Here is a 12,430-nt window from a genome sequence, read left to right on the forward strand (position 1 = left end):
TTTTAGAAGTCCATGAGAAAAATGACGAAGAGGAAGAAGAAATGAAAAATGATAGTAGTAGTTCAGAAAATGAGATAGAATAAACTGCATGTATATGTTGTGTCTTCCGTTTCTTTTTTTAAAAAAACACTACTCCAAGGGTAGACCTATGGAACTTAAATATTGAGTTGGACCTTAACTATATTTGCTATTGGTGCTGTGGCAAATCTGATTATTTTTTATGTTGATGGTTTCTTGCTTTTTTGGTTGCTTTTGAGGGAAAGGGGTGGTGGCTACCTGTTTTATTGCAACTCACACAATTTGTAAAACTGCTCCACACTGAACTTTTTTTTTCAATATTTCCAAAATTTCTATTTTGGAAAACAGGGGGAAACAGTTTTGTTCTCGTGACTTCAAAATTTCTGGAAATTGTACATCTCTAAGCTGGAGCAGGTGGACCTTTCGTCCTGCCCAGGAGGGCTCCATTCTTCCATGTTACTCACCAACTTCCTTCCCTTGCTAGGGCTGTATCATGTGTGACAACAGGAATGCCGGCTTGACTGTTGTTGGCGGGCTGGAAGACAGAGATCCTCAAGAGGAGGACAGCAAGGACCTCCTTGATGAGACACCGCTGCTTCCACTACAGGCACCGCCCTAGAGAAGTCCGCCCTTCCTGTGCACGTGACCCGGCTCATCTTTCCCTCTGGCTCTCCAAGATGCTGGTTCCAAAGGCTCACCCCTCACACCACTCCAGAATTTCTGAAATTATGGCAACTAATAGTTGGTTCTTGTTTGGGACAAAGCGGCAAGGGCCCCACTACAAAAGACCATTTGGTTCCCAGAATCCATGAGTATTCAGGTGCGCCTGTGCTCATCTCTCTCTCTCTCTCTCTCTCTCTCTCTCTCTCTCTCTCACACACACACACACACACACACACACACACACACAATCACCACCAATGGGGCTTCCCCATTGGAGCTGGATTAATGCCTGGAGATCATCAGGCCGGATCTCATCCAGTCTTTCCTTTTCATGGCAGAGAGCCAGATTTTCCTCTCTCCCACCCCTGGAGGGCCACCCACCTGTCAGACCACCTTAGGTCATAGCAGTGTCAGGTGATGCTTTTCTGTTTGAAGCCAACTGCGGGGTTTTCAGGCAGTTCTGTGTAGACGGTCTCCTCTCCTGCCACTACTTCTGTTGAAACAATTTTGGCTCACCAAGGAATATATTAGAGTTATTGCCGTTGAGGGCTGTCAAGTTTTTCAGAAGTAGAAATAGCAGCATTTTAAACTGACAAAACTCTCTTCCCTCATTTCTGCCTTTGAATTACGCCCAGGATCTGCCTTCTCTTGGCTTGGTGTGATGCTAGGCAGTTAGCCGGGAAAGGAAGGGAGAGTTATTTTTCCCCTCCTTGGGAACCACGTTCTTAAAGAAGAAGAAGAAAAAGTTGTCACCAACTAAGTTTTCTTCAGAGTAGTCCCATTAATGCACCTAACGTAGCCAGGACATTTTAACTTCTGTGGACCTACTCTGAGTAGGACTCATGTGCTACAACCCAGTATATATAATGTTGATGCTGCTGATAGAGACCATGTCACCTGCAGCAGCTCAGGAGGATTTGCTCTAGGAATGGGACACACACACACACACACACACACACACACACACCCCATTGCAAGCCACAGTGTAGAATGTATAGTTCCAATTAGTTATCAGTGGGATTTATAAACTGGTTTTGGGGCAATAAACTTGTTTGTACCATACTTTTCAATATGTGCGTTTTTAAAAGGTGACCTGTTTGTGCGTGAGATGGGGAGAATTTTTCTCTTTTTGAAACAAAATAAAATGTGAAAATCATCTTCCTGGGTGTCATTTTGCAATTTAAAATGCAGCCCCAGCACCTTCTTCTTTCTTCACCACCACCACCACCAACAAAAACAACATGGTGCCTTTCTGCTGTTGGACCTTCCTATCATTGGGGAAGTGAAGGGGAGCCTTGTCAGGAAAAAAAAAAAGTTTAATTGGTTTCAGTCTTTACACATTTTGAGTGAAAAACACAGGATGGGGGATTGCAGAACCTGCTTCAGAATTAAGTAAAGGCAAATTGGCAGCGGCAACAGGATAACTCATAATTTCATCCAAGTTGATGGCTACACTTAATTGTTTTGATTCTAAGAAGGACCTTGCATTTGCTCGCTGTTCCGTCTGAGGCCAGCGCTTGTTTACTTTTTGAGAGACACTGCAAATCTTCCCAAAGTATGTCAAAGCCATAGAGAGGAAGTGCTCCCTTCAGCAGAGCTGGTTCTTCTTAAATCACATCAACTTCCCATGCATTTTATCTGATTGCAGCATGATGCTCCCGCCAGAGAGGCAGAGATTTATGGCGGGCATCTTCCAAAGAGCTGCCGCCCATTCATCATTGCCAGCTCCACTCTTCATCTGAGGTTGAGGGACAGGCTGTCATGTCTGTGACTAAAAATGAGAGCGGAGGTTGCAGCGGGTAGAGAGCCTTTTAAAAAAAAGTTAATTGGGTTTGATTGTCATAAAGGAATAGTCAGTCTAGGGACACCCAGTTCAATGCCAGCAGAGTCAGTGACATAGCTAAAGTCTGCCATTTCTGCTGCTTTCCTTAATTGGCACAGAAATGTCTGGCCTTCCTTTCCCAGTGCTTCCCCCCCATAGAGAAACTACTAAGTGTTTTTCCTGCCTCCCTTCCGCTGGCCTGGCAGAGCATAACACACAAAGAAAGACTCAAAGCCTATCCACGCAGACAGGAACCACCAAAGGAAGAAAACAATTCTTTGCTTACAAGATCTTAGCAAACCAGATAGGATTTATTCCTCTCGCAAACAGCAAGGATCATAGAGGTTGTGGTCTGAAGTGTGATTTGTTTTTGCCAGCTTCACATTTCTTTATTTTAATCTTTTAAATATGCACAAATCTATATGCAGGGTTCTAGGATTCTTCTTGATGACATAAATAAAGGAGCTAGAATGGGGGGGGGGGGGTGTCCAGTTGGCCATCAGCCGCTTCCAACCATCAGTTACACACAGTATTTCCAGAAACATTCGGAGAGGTTGCCACGCTTCTTGTACTGCTTCCTGTCTGTGGCTAGCAAGCGGCTCAGCAGCGTGTTCTGGGGGAGGTTTCCGAAGAGTACCTGAGAAAAGCAGATGTTACATGTTGAGTCATGTAAGGAAGGTTGACCGGAAGTCCCTGGCCGCACACTGAGAACCCAGCAGAGTCACAGCACCCATAACAAGGAGAAAAGCTTTCAAATGGCCTTGGGGCTGGGGACTTCTCACCTCTTTGACATTTTCCCTCGATGGCATAAAGCCTCTGGGGTGGAGACCTGGAACAAAAAGAAAGAAGATACATCCAAGCATTGCTTTCTCCTCTGGAAAGGTCATGGTCTATTTTCCAGCCTTGGTTTGGTCCCCTTCCCCAGCTTCCCTTGGTGGGAGCTTTTGGACGTTGCTTCCTAGGACAGGAGTGGACAGAGAGAGTCAAAGGGGGCAGTGTGCCCATGCTCTCAGCTCATGGTTGGTGCTGGTCAAACCAGTTTGCCAACTCTTAATCCTAGAGGGGAAGAAAAAGAGCCTCTGCTGTACATTTCTTCTCTGGGTGGGAGTTTTCCAAATTAAAAGTAATGAAACCCAGCCTTGCAGAATACCAGGCATTTCCCTATTATGCCCTTCCCCAGCAGCTCGCTTATCAGGATTCTTATCTCACCTTTTCTACCCCCCAAGGTGACTTTCTTCCCACTTGATCCTAACAACAACCCTGTGAAGAGGAGGTTAGACTGAGAGGCCGGAACTAGCCTAAGTTCAGAGTTTGTGGCCAAGCGGAGATTCAAAGCCTGGTCTCCCGATTCCTGGTTTAGCCCCCTAACCACTACACCAGGGGTCTTCCGCCCTTTCAAATCCACCTGCTGCAGTTGCACCCAGCCTTGGATCAAACCATAGGTCCTGACCCATCAGTCAGAAAACCCCTGGCTCTGTTTTGAATGCTCCCTGGTTGGCTAGGTTGCATGGAGTGCGAAAGAAGGTGAACAGGTAGTCCTAAGGGCAGGTATGGCATGGGCGGCTTCAACCCTTGGAGCAGGATCCACTGGGAAGCAGGAGCAGCAGCAGTTTGGTTGTCTGCGTTGCAAGTGCTGCAGAATGCCCCTGTCTGGCTTGCTCCTCCAGAGGCAAAAGGGGGTGTCTCTGTCTTACCTGCTTTCCTCAGAGTGTCTTCCATCTGTGCTCCCACTAATCCCTGTGGGGTCTGCATGAGGGAGGACCCTCTGTTCCTGCTGCTCAGGGCCTCCAGAGTTATCCTGGCATCTTCATCAGTGGCTGTAAGGAGAGAAGGACACGAGAGGGAGGCATCGCACAGCCTGAGGGGGACTCTATGCCTTATCATGGGCCAACTGAGGCACAGGGGTGGTTGGGTTGGTGGGATGCAATTGACATTCATGTGGTAGCAGATTCTTCCCAAAGGGGCTCTGCACAATCCACCCACCTTCTTCTCTCTTTCCCTGCAAAAGGAGTTCCCCCTGCCCGGTAGCTTTTCCCCTGCGTCATTCTGTCACCTTTAAGAGTGTAAGATCAGACCAAAGTCCTCCAGTGTCTATTGGGCAGCTTGCCCCCTGCTCACCCTCTGCTCTTCAGAGGGCCCCTGGATCTAGGGCCTACTATGGGGTGGGGGCCAGGAGGGCCCCTTGGCCCAGGGCCTCAAGGGCCCCCTCAGATTTAGATGCCAAATTTTAGACATTGGATAAACTTGCTTTTATGCACATCCAACAAAAACCTCTCTCTCACACACACACAGAGAGAGAGAGAGAGAGAGAGAGAGATTATAACTGCAAATTTAAGCAAAGAAGATACATGGTTTAGTAAAATGATATTTTTTGTTGTTGACTGATACCTATTAACATTTGGGGGAATTCCAGATTCTGATGGGGTCTGCCTGCCTGTACTGAAAAGGGTGTGTGAACTGAGGCTCACAGGCTTGTGGCTCTGGGTTTGTGAGCTTCTGTAGCTTGTTGTTATTCCTGTTGTTTCTGTATGTGTTTTTTAATATATTTCTCACTTTTTATAAACCTCTGTCGGCCTCTTTCAAGACACCTCTTGTTTGAATCTTGATTTTAAAGCTCCTCTGCATTTTAAAGCTCCTCTGCAGAAAAAGTCTCTGTTCTTATTATTTTCTCCCACTCTGTCTGCTTCTGATATCAATTGTGACTTTTTGTAAGAAAGCACATTATGTGCACACAAGGAAGATGCACAGACAGGTAATGACGGTATGTGCTTTGCACACAAATTATAATCGCATTCCCCTGGGCAGTAGTATTCACAATATTTTTAAAATGCCATTTGCACAGCAATTTGCAGCACAATCCTAAACATATCTACTCAGAAGTAAGTTTTATTGAATTCAGTGGGGCTTACTCCCAGGTAAGTGGGCTTAGAATTGCTGCCAAAATATTTGAGAATCGGGAGTTTCCAATGCCAATATCTCCCATCCAGTCTGTGCATTTAGTACTCAGGCAGATCATTTTTATTTACTGCTGTGAGTCTGAAGCAATAAAAGGAAGCAGCTTTTGGTTGTTGAATGCCCTATTTTGTTTTTCTGTGCGGGCTCGCCATTTTTAATTTTCATTATGGGTAGGGATGTCAAAAGCCGGGCCTCTGAGCTGCTCAGCCTGCCCCCGGACATGCCTTTTTAAAAAGGCCATCCAAGCTGCTTGTGGCAGGGAGTTCCGTAAGTGAATTAGGCTTCCTTGGGTCAGACCTGTCCTGCTGCAAATGAAGAACTGTGGCTCAAAACCTTTGCCTCCCTCTGCACCCCAGCCAGAAAGGATCATGTCAGGGTCTGGTGTTCCTCTGCAGCCACAGTCCCCCCCCCCCCAGTTTCTTTCCACAGGGCTCCAGCAGCGTCAACCACCCACCTCATCCTTTGACAAGGAGCAGATCTCGGTAACCTAGAAAGGCTGCTACAATGGCCATTCCCAGGATTGAGTGGCTTTCATGGGCATTCATTTTCTTCTGTCATTATTAAACGTCAGGAGGAAAAGCTTCTCAATGGATGGATTGATGCTCTTTCAAAGATCCTCATATTTGGCAGTGCCAAGTGCAGGAGCCATCCCCAGTGGTTGGGGTGGGTGGTTTAGAATAGATGACCCGCAAGGTCCCTTCCAACTCTGCAATTTTACGATTCTATGATTCTGTATCCTGACGGGTTCCCGGGAAAGGGCTTGCCAGTTTCCTGATGTGCCTGTTGTTCATCCCTTGAGGGTCCACTTAGGGCACCAGGGGCTCCCTTAAGCCGACACCCAGCTTCTAATCCTCAAGCAATCGGCACACCTGTGTGAACTGGGATGTTTATCCATTTATTTATATTAGGAAATTTATATGCTTTGCCCAAAGGCCCTCAGGGCGGTTCCTGTCATAATTATAAATGATGCAATAACCACCCAACACAAGAACTTAAAACAATTGTATCAACCCAAATCCTATTTAAAGCAGCAATGTCGACCCATTCATAAATTTCTTGGCCGTTCCTCTCATTGGGAACATGAGAAGCTGCCTTATGCTGTATCAGACTGTTGGACCGTCTAACTTAGTGTTGTCCACACTGGCTGGCAGCAGCTCTCCAAGGTCTCAGGCCGGCGGGGATTGAACCAGGGACCTTCTGCATGCAAGGCAGATGCTTTGCCACTGAGCTATGAGGGCAAACTCCTGCTGGAAGAGGCGTGCCTTAACTGTTCCCTAAAAGAAGCGGTGTGACTGGATGCCCAGCATTGGGGGAGATAGTTTGCGAAATTTCTCTCCCTTGGCTTTTCTGGTTCTCCTGAACCTATTCTTCCACAACAAAGCAATGTCTTACTGAGCAAATGGAAAGGGAGAGGACTTACCTGGGAGCCAGTAGGACCCTTCGCTGGCCACAGGGATTGCCCAGAGTGGGCCAGAGAGACTGGCAAGGGAGAGGCAGATCCAGCCCAGCTTGTCCATCATGCCTCCCCAAAACGTCAGCGCTGAGATTCCCACCTGGCCGATGCGTCTTCTCCTGCTGTTGCCCCCATCGTGTGCTTTTATGCCACAGGTCCACCCGTGATGGCGAGTGACCTCATGACTCCACCCAGCGCGGATTCTCCAATGGCTGTCTCGTCCGTGGAAGTGGCAACGCAAGCACGCTCTTCGCATTGATGTCATCTTTCAGAGTAGCGGTTCTCAGACAATAAATTTACTGTCTCGTTGGCCCGGTGGACAAAGCGAACATGATCTCCGACGAGGGGTGGGGTGGGGAAAGAGCAGTGAAAAAAGTTTATAAATCGGGCATAAAATAAAAGAGAGCACCTTCCAGCGATAAATCATGAGCTTAATGAAAGAGCTGGACGTCATCTGAAATGGGCAGAGTATTGAAATGGCTGATTTATGAACCTGGGCAGGCCTGACGCAAAGGATCTGGGACTGAACGGATTGCGCTTTTTCTCACTTCCCTCCCCCCTCCATCTTTTGGGAAGATGGATGAATGAGAATGAGAATGTTTGAAGCTGCCACGCCAAGATGGTGAAGCACACGAGGAGGGAATGACAGATCCTATTTCAACTTTTTCGCATCAAGGAAAGTCGAGATGAAGTTCTCGGTGGACTTTTTCCCATTTTGTTTTTTTCTTCTTCCCTTTCCCCGCTTGCTGATGCCACATGCAAGAGGGATATAGGTGATCTGCCACGGCATTGTAAAAAAAATCAACATGTACGCAACCATGTCCAAAGAGCACAAGGGTGGCGTATTCATCTCGGGCTGCTGCAGTGCACTATGCCAGCAACGCTGGTCTTGTGTGGGAATGTCGGCAACGACACTGAGCCGGTCGGTTTTCTGTGCTTGCCCCACTCTTGAGGGCCGGTGAGAGTATAACCAGAAAAGGGCAGAGGCAAAAAAAGGGGAGTCCCTCTAGGCAGGGACTGTGGGGTTGCCACAGATAGCCGAGTGCCTCTTATGTGAAAAGACGTACATTCCCTCAATGGTCACCTGGTGATGGACTCCGCTGGTCCAGTTTCCCAATATCCTCCAACTAAAGATACCCACTTTTAGTCCCTGATTGGCATGGCTGGCCCAAGATATCTGGGCACCCGAGGCAGGCCCCAAAATGGCACCTCCCTCTCTGCCAGGGAAGAAGGGCTGGGGTGGGAATAAAGATTGATATTGGGATCTGCTGCCCCAGTGAATTCTGTTGCCTGAGGCGGGTGCCTCATCTTGCCTCATGGGAGAGCTGGCCTGGCTGATTGGGCCTCCTCTATGTCCAAAGATTGAGGCAAAGGAAGCCCAGAGGAGGAGCTGTGAGTGTCATGGATTGTGTGGCGTGCAACGACACTGCACCAACCTCTTGGGGATTGGGCTCCTGAGGATGAAACGTGGACCTTTTGCTTTCAAAGCAGGTGCTTCTAATTATTCAGCTCATTTATTTTCCCCTCCTGTCAAAAATAGGCCCATTGAAATATTTAGAAAGCATAAAGGTTAAAGCTGGGGTCAGGGAGTGTCCGCAGTAGGCTTCCCCGGCCTGCTGCCCTTCAGATGTTTTGGATCACAGCTTCCATCAACCTCAGCCGGCACAGCTGTATGATGCTGCTGCTGGGGCTGCTGGGAATTGTAGTCCAAAACATCTGGAGGGTGTCAGGTTGAGGAAAGCTGTTTCAGGGAGAGGAAAGGGCCATGGCAGAACGGTCAGTGTGTATGTTCAGGTGCAATACATTTATTTCTTCAGCCTGCCGTCATCTCGGGTCAAACAGGTTTGTAGGTTTGTAGGTATTTCAACAATCCAAAAAGCCTGTTTGACCAGAGACCAGATAAGTCACCAGCCAAACCTGCACATAAATTCGATTCAAGCTTTAGTTTAACTCACTGACGAGGCTGCAAGTCAAGGGCACAGGCTTTTATTTTGAGGGGTTATAATTTCTTTCGGAAAAAATATCAACATTGGGAAGGGGGAAAATATGGTCATGAACAGCATAAGATCAACAATACTTTGCTTTGTACCATTGTGCTACAGGGACATGGAATGAAAGCAAAAGTATGGGCAATGGCCTTTCTTTCAAACAATGAGGTTTAGTTCATTTCTAAGCCACTTGAGACTTCAGAAGGTGAAAGAGGCACTAACATTGAGGGTTTTTGTTTGTTTTTATTTTTTGTGGTTGTTGTTTTTTTGTAGCCATGGGCCAATGTGGCTCCTGGCTTTATCTAAAGTAAGTTTCTGAGGGTCACAAGTGAGGCAAAATATAATAAGAGCTGTCCTTGGAGGTTTTCAAATGGTAGTTGGATGGCCATCTCTCATGGATGCTTTAGCTGAGATTCCTGCATTGCAGGGGGTTGGACTAGATGACCCCTGGGGTCCCAACTCTACGATTCCAAGATTCCCATGCTGCCCACTGTGAGAACAAGAGGCTAGGTGGGCCGCATTTGCTCTGACCCAGCAGGCCTCTTCTAATTGCTACGGGAGTCGGAAAGTTGGATGATTAATCGGCATGCCGGGCTCAAATGGATTGACAGCTCTCTCTTGATGGGAGAGGAGCCGGCTGCCTCCTCCGGCCCGCTCCTTCCATCTCCTCCTTGGTGACTCATGGGCCTCATTTCATTTTGCTGTAGCGCAAAGTAATTAGGTCTGTGTGGAGACGGCGCGACCTCATTGCTCACAACAAACCCTTCTTCTCCTTCTCCTTCAACAAATTGCCAGTGACAAAAGCGTCAACCTCCACTCGGAGGAGCCACAGCGGAAAGCTAATGAAGGGAGACCTTCTTGAGAAGGTGCGGCCTGGAGAGGTGCGTCATGAAGGGGCTGGCAGTGGTGGGTGGGGGTTGCCTGTGCCCTCCTGCCTTCACCTTGGCTGCTCATCGCCTCTGGCCCATGACGGTGGCATCTTCCGACACAAATGGATGTCAGTCGGCACTGCAGTGGCACAGAGATGAACCAAGAAGTTTCTCCAAGTGTTGAGGCGGAGGACATGGAGGGAAGATCTCCGACAATGGCAGTGTCATAAGAAAAAAACCTGCTCCTTTTCTCTTATGGGGTATCCAAGAGCCCGTATAGAGTCCTTAAGTGGGTCCCCTATTGGTAGGAGAAAATAACAGAGGCCAACCAGAGTACAGTGGTACCTCGGGTTACAGACGCTTCAGGTTACAGACGCTTCAGGTTACAGATTCTGCTAACCCAGAAATAGTACCTCGGGTTAAGAACTTTGCTTCAGGATGAGAACAGAAATTGTGCAGCATTGGTGTGGCAGCAGCGGGAGGCCCCATTAGCTAAAGTGTTTCCTCAGGTTAACAGTTTCAGGTTCTCTGGAACGAATTAAGTTCTTAACCCAAGGTACCACTGTATATTGAGAAGCAAAGCAGCTAGTAAGCCTGATCTTTCTTAAATTGTTGCAACGGGGTCCCCACTCACCACACGCAGGAGGGAGGAGCACGCCGAACAACGGTGCGCAAGCCCTTATATAGACTTTTGAAATTGCCCACCCTGTAGCCCAAGACCCCCCCTAAAACACCATACATACATCACAGAAGGAGGAGTCTACAGCAGGGGAGACGGTCTACAGCGGTCTAAATCCGGCCTCCCAGGATACCCGATAATGGTCACTGATTGCTTTACCTGGGCAGCCCGGCTATTCTTTTGTGATGGTTAATACTTTAGTTCCTGAATCCAGGTCTCAGGCTCACCCTATTCATACACAAATACGCCCTGAAGACAGGATTTGTAAGCAAAAGACAATGGGGAGGCTTTCCTATTTCCTTCCTCCTTGCAGAGAAATATTTGAGGTCAATTTGGGAGAGTCAAAATGGATTCAGGATTGCTCTCCTGTACTATTTCAGACGCGGGTGGCGCTGTGGGTTAAACCACAGAGCCTAGGACTTGCTGATCAGAAGGTCGGCGGTTTGAATCGCCGCGACAGGGTGAGCTCCCGTTTCTCAGTCCCAGCTCCTGCCAACCTAGCAGTTCGAAAGCACGTCAAAGTGCAAGTAGATAAATAGGTACCGCTCTGGCGGGAAGGTAAACGGCGTTTTCGTGCGCTGCTCTGGTTCGCCTGAAGCGGCTTAGTCATGCTGGCCACATGACACGGAAGCTGTACACCGGCTCCTTCGGCCAATAAAGTGAGATAAGCGCTGCAACCCCAGAGTTGGCCATGACTGGACCTAATGGTCAGGGGTCCCTTTACCTTTACTATTTCAGACACAGGGTTTATATACTTATGTATGTGTTTGTCTTGTACATTTAGGAACATTTAATTTATATTTGAGACCTTATAATTCTTATAACAGCAGGATAAGGCATAGAACAGTTTTTTGAGATCATAGGGGGCAGGTGCCTACTTTGGGGCAACACCAGTGCCACGCTAGGCAGCAGCCTTCCCCTTTCGTCCATTTGATGCCACCTCTGCCAAGAAGCCAGGAGCGGGGTTGCACTCTGGGCCTCCATGAAGACTCGCTGGTTCTTCCCTAAACAATCCCTCAAGCATCACACCAGGACCACGTACGTATAGCGAGGGGAGGGGAGACACAACTGCCCTGCCTTGGCAATACAAGCATCTCCTAAGAGAGGCCTCCAAACCCTTTCCCAGCTGCCAAAACATCGCTCTTTGTAGTGCCTTCTCTTGCATGGAGCCCTGCTGGGCTGGCATGTGACCCGTACGGCCCCTTCTGCCCAAGCGGAGCCTTTGCGAGCAGCACGCTGGCATTTCACAACCAAAACCCTCCCCGCCCCGTTCACCATGAGGGAAAACAAGTCTGGCATGAGGCCAGAGGTGCCTCCTCACAGCTGAGTCCCCTCTCAGCCCCCGGCAAGGGCAGGCCTCCTGGGAGAGATTGAAGAGGCTGCCCCAAAAGGAGGCCCCAGTCCTCGCCGCCTCCCAAGACGAGCAGCGACTCTTGGGGAGACGGGGAGATGTTGCGGCCTAGATGTTTAGGTTCCACTTGCTGCTCTAAAGGCAAGCCCAGCGGTGCCACAGGGTATCGCAACTATGACGTAATGCTTGTTGTTGTTTAGTTGTTCAGTCGTGTCTGACTCTTCCCTACCCCATGGACCAGAGCACACCAGGCACTCCTGTCTTCCAGTGCTTCCCGCAGCTTGGTCAAATTCATGTTCGTAGCTTCGAGAACACTGTCCAACCATCTTGTCCTCTGGCGTCCCCTTCTCCTTGTGGCCTCAATCTTTCCCAACATCAGGGTCTTTTCCAGGGAGTCTTCTCTTCTCATGAGGTGGCCAAAGTATTGGAGCCTCAGCTTCACGATCTGTCCTTCCAGTGAGCACTCAGGGCTGATTTCCTTCAGAATGGATAGGTTTGATCTTCTTGCAGTCCATGGGACTCTCAAGAGTCTCCTCCAGCACCATAATTCAAAAGCATCAATTCTTTGGCGATCAGCCTTCTTTATGGTCCAGTTCTCAGTTCCATACATCACTTCTAGGAAAACCATAGCT

At 48.4% G+C, this 12,430-nt stretch overlaps 2 protein-coding genes across 4 annotated transcripts in view; one reads left to right on the plus strand and one right to left on the minus strand.

Moving 5' to 3' along the window:
• PER3 (period circadian regulator 3) overlaps positions 1-1,836 on the plus strand; it is a 25,956-nt gene extending 24,120 nt beyond the window's left edge. For all 3 annotated transcript variants that reach the window (XM_081201408.1, XM_081201410.1, XM_081201409.1), the window contains exon 22: positions 503-1,836. In XM_081201408.1, coding sequence (XP_081057534.1) covers positions 503-637 — 135 coding nt within the window. In that variant the 3' untranslated portion in view covers positions 638-1,836. The remainder of the gene's footprint in view (positions 1-502) is intronic.
• On the minus strand, positions 1,179-7,005 carry UTS2 (urotensin 2). Its single transcript, XM_081201763.1, has 4 exons — positions 6,879-7,005; positions 4,198-4,320; positions 3,286-3,332; positions 1,179-3,140 (listed from the first exon to the last, which is right to left on the minus strand). The coding sequence occupies exons 1-4, from the start codon at positions 6,976-6,978 to the stop codon at positions 3,024-3,026; spliced, it is 387 nt and encodes a 128-aa protein (XP_081057889.1). The 5' UTR covers positions 6,979-7,005; the 3' UTR covers positions 1,179-3,023.
• Between the last annotated feature and the right edge of the window lie 5,425 nt (positions 7,006-12,430).

The sequence above is a fragment of the Podarcis bocagei genome, assembly GCF_964188305.1.
Source record: "Podarcis bocagei genome assembly, chromosome: 7".
NCBI classification, from domain to species: domain Eukaryota; kingdom Metazoa; phylum Chordata; class Lepidosauria; order Squamata; family Lacertidae; genus Podarcis; species Podarcis bocagei.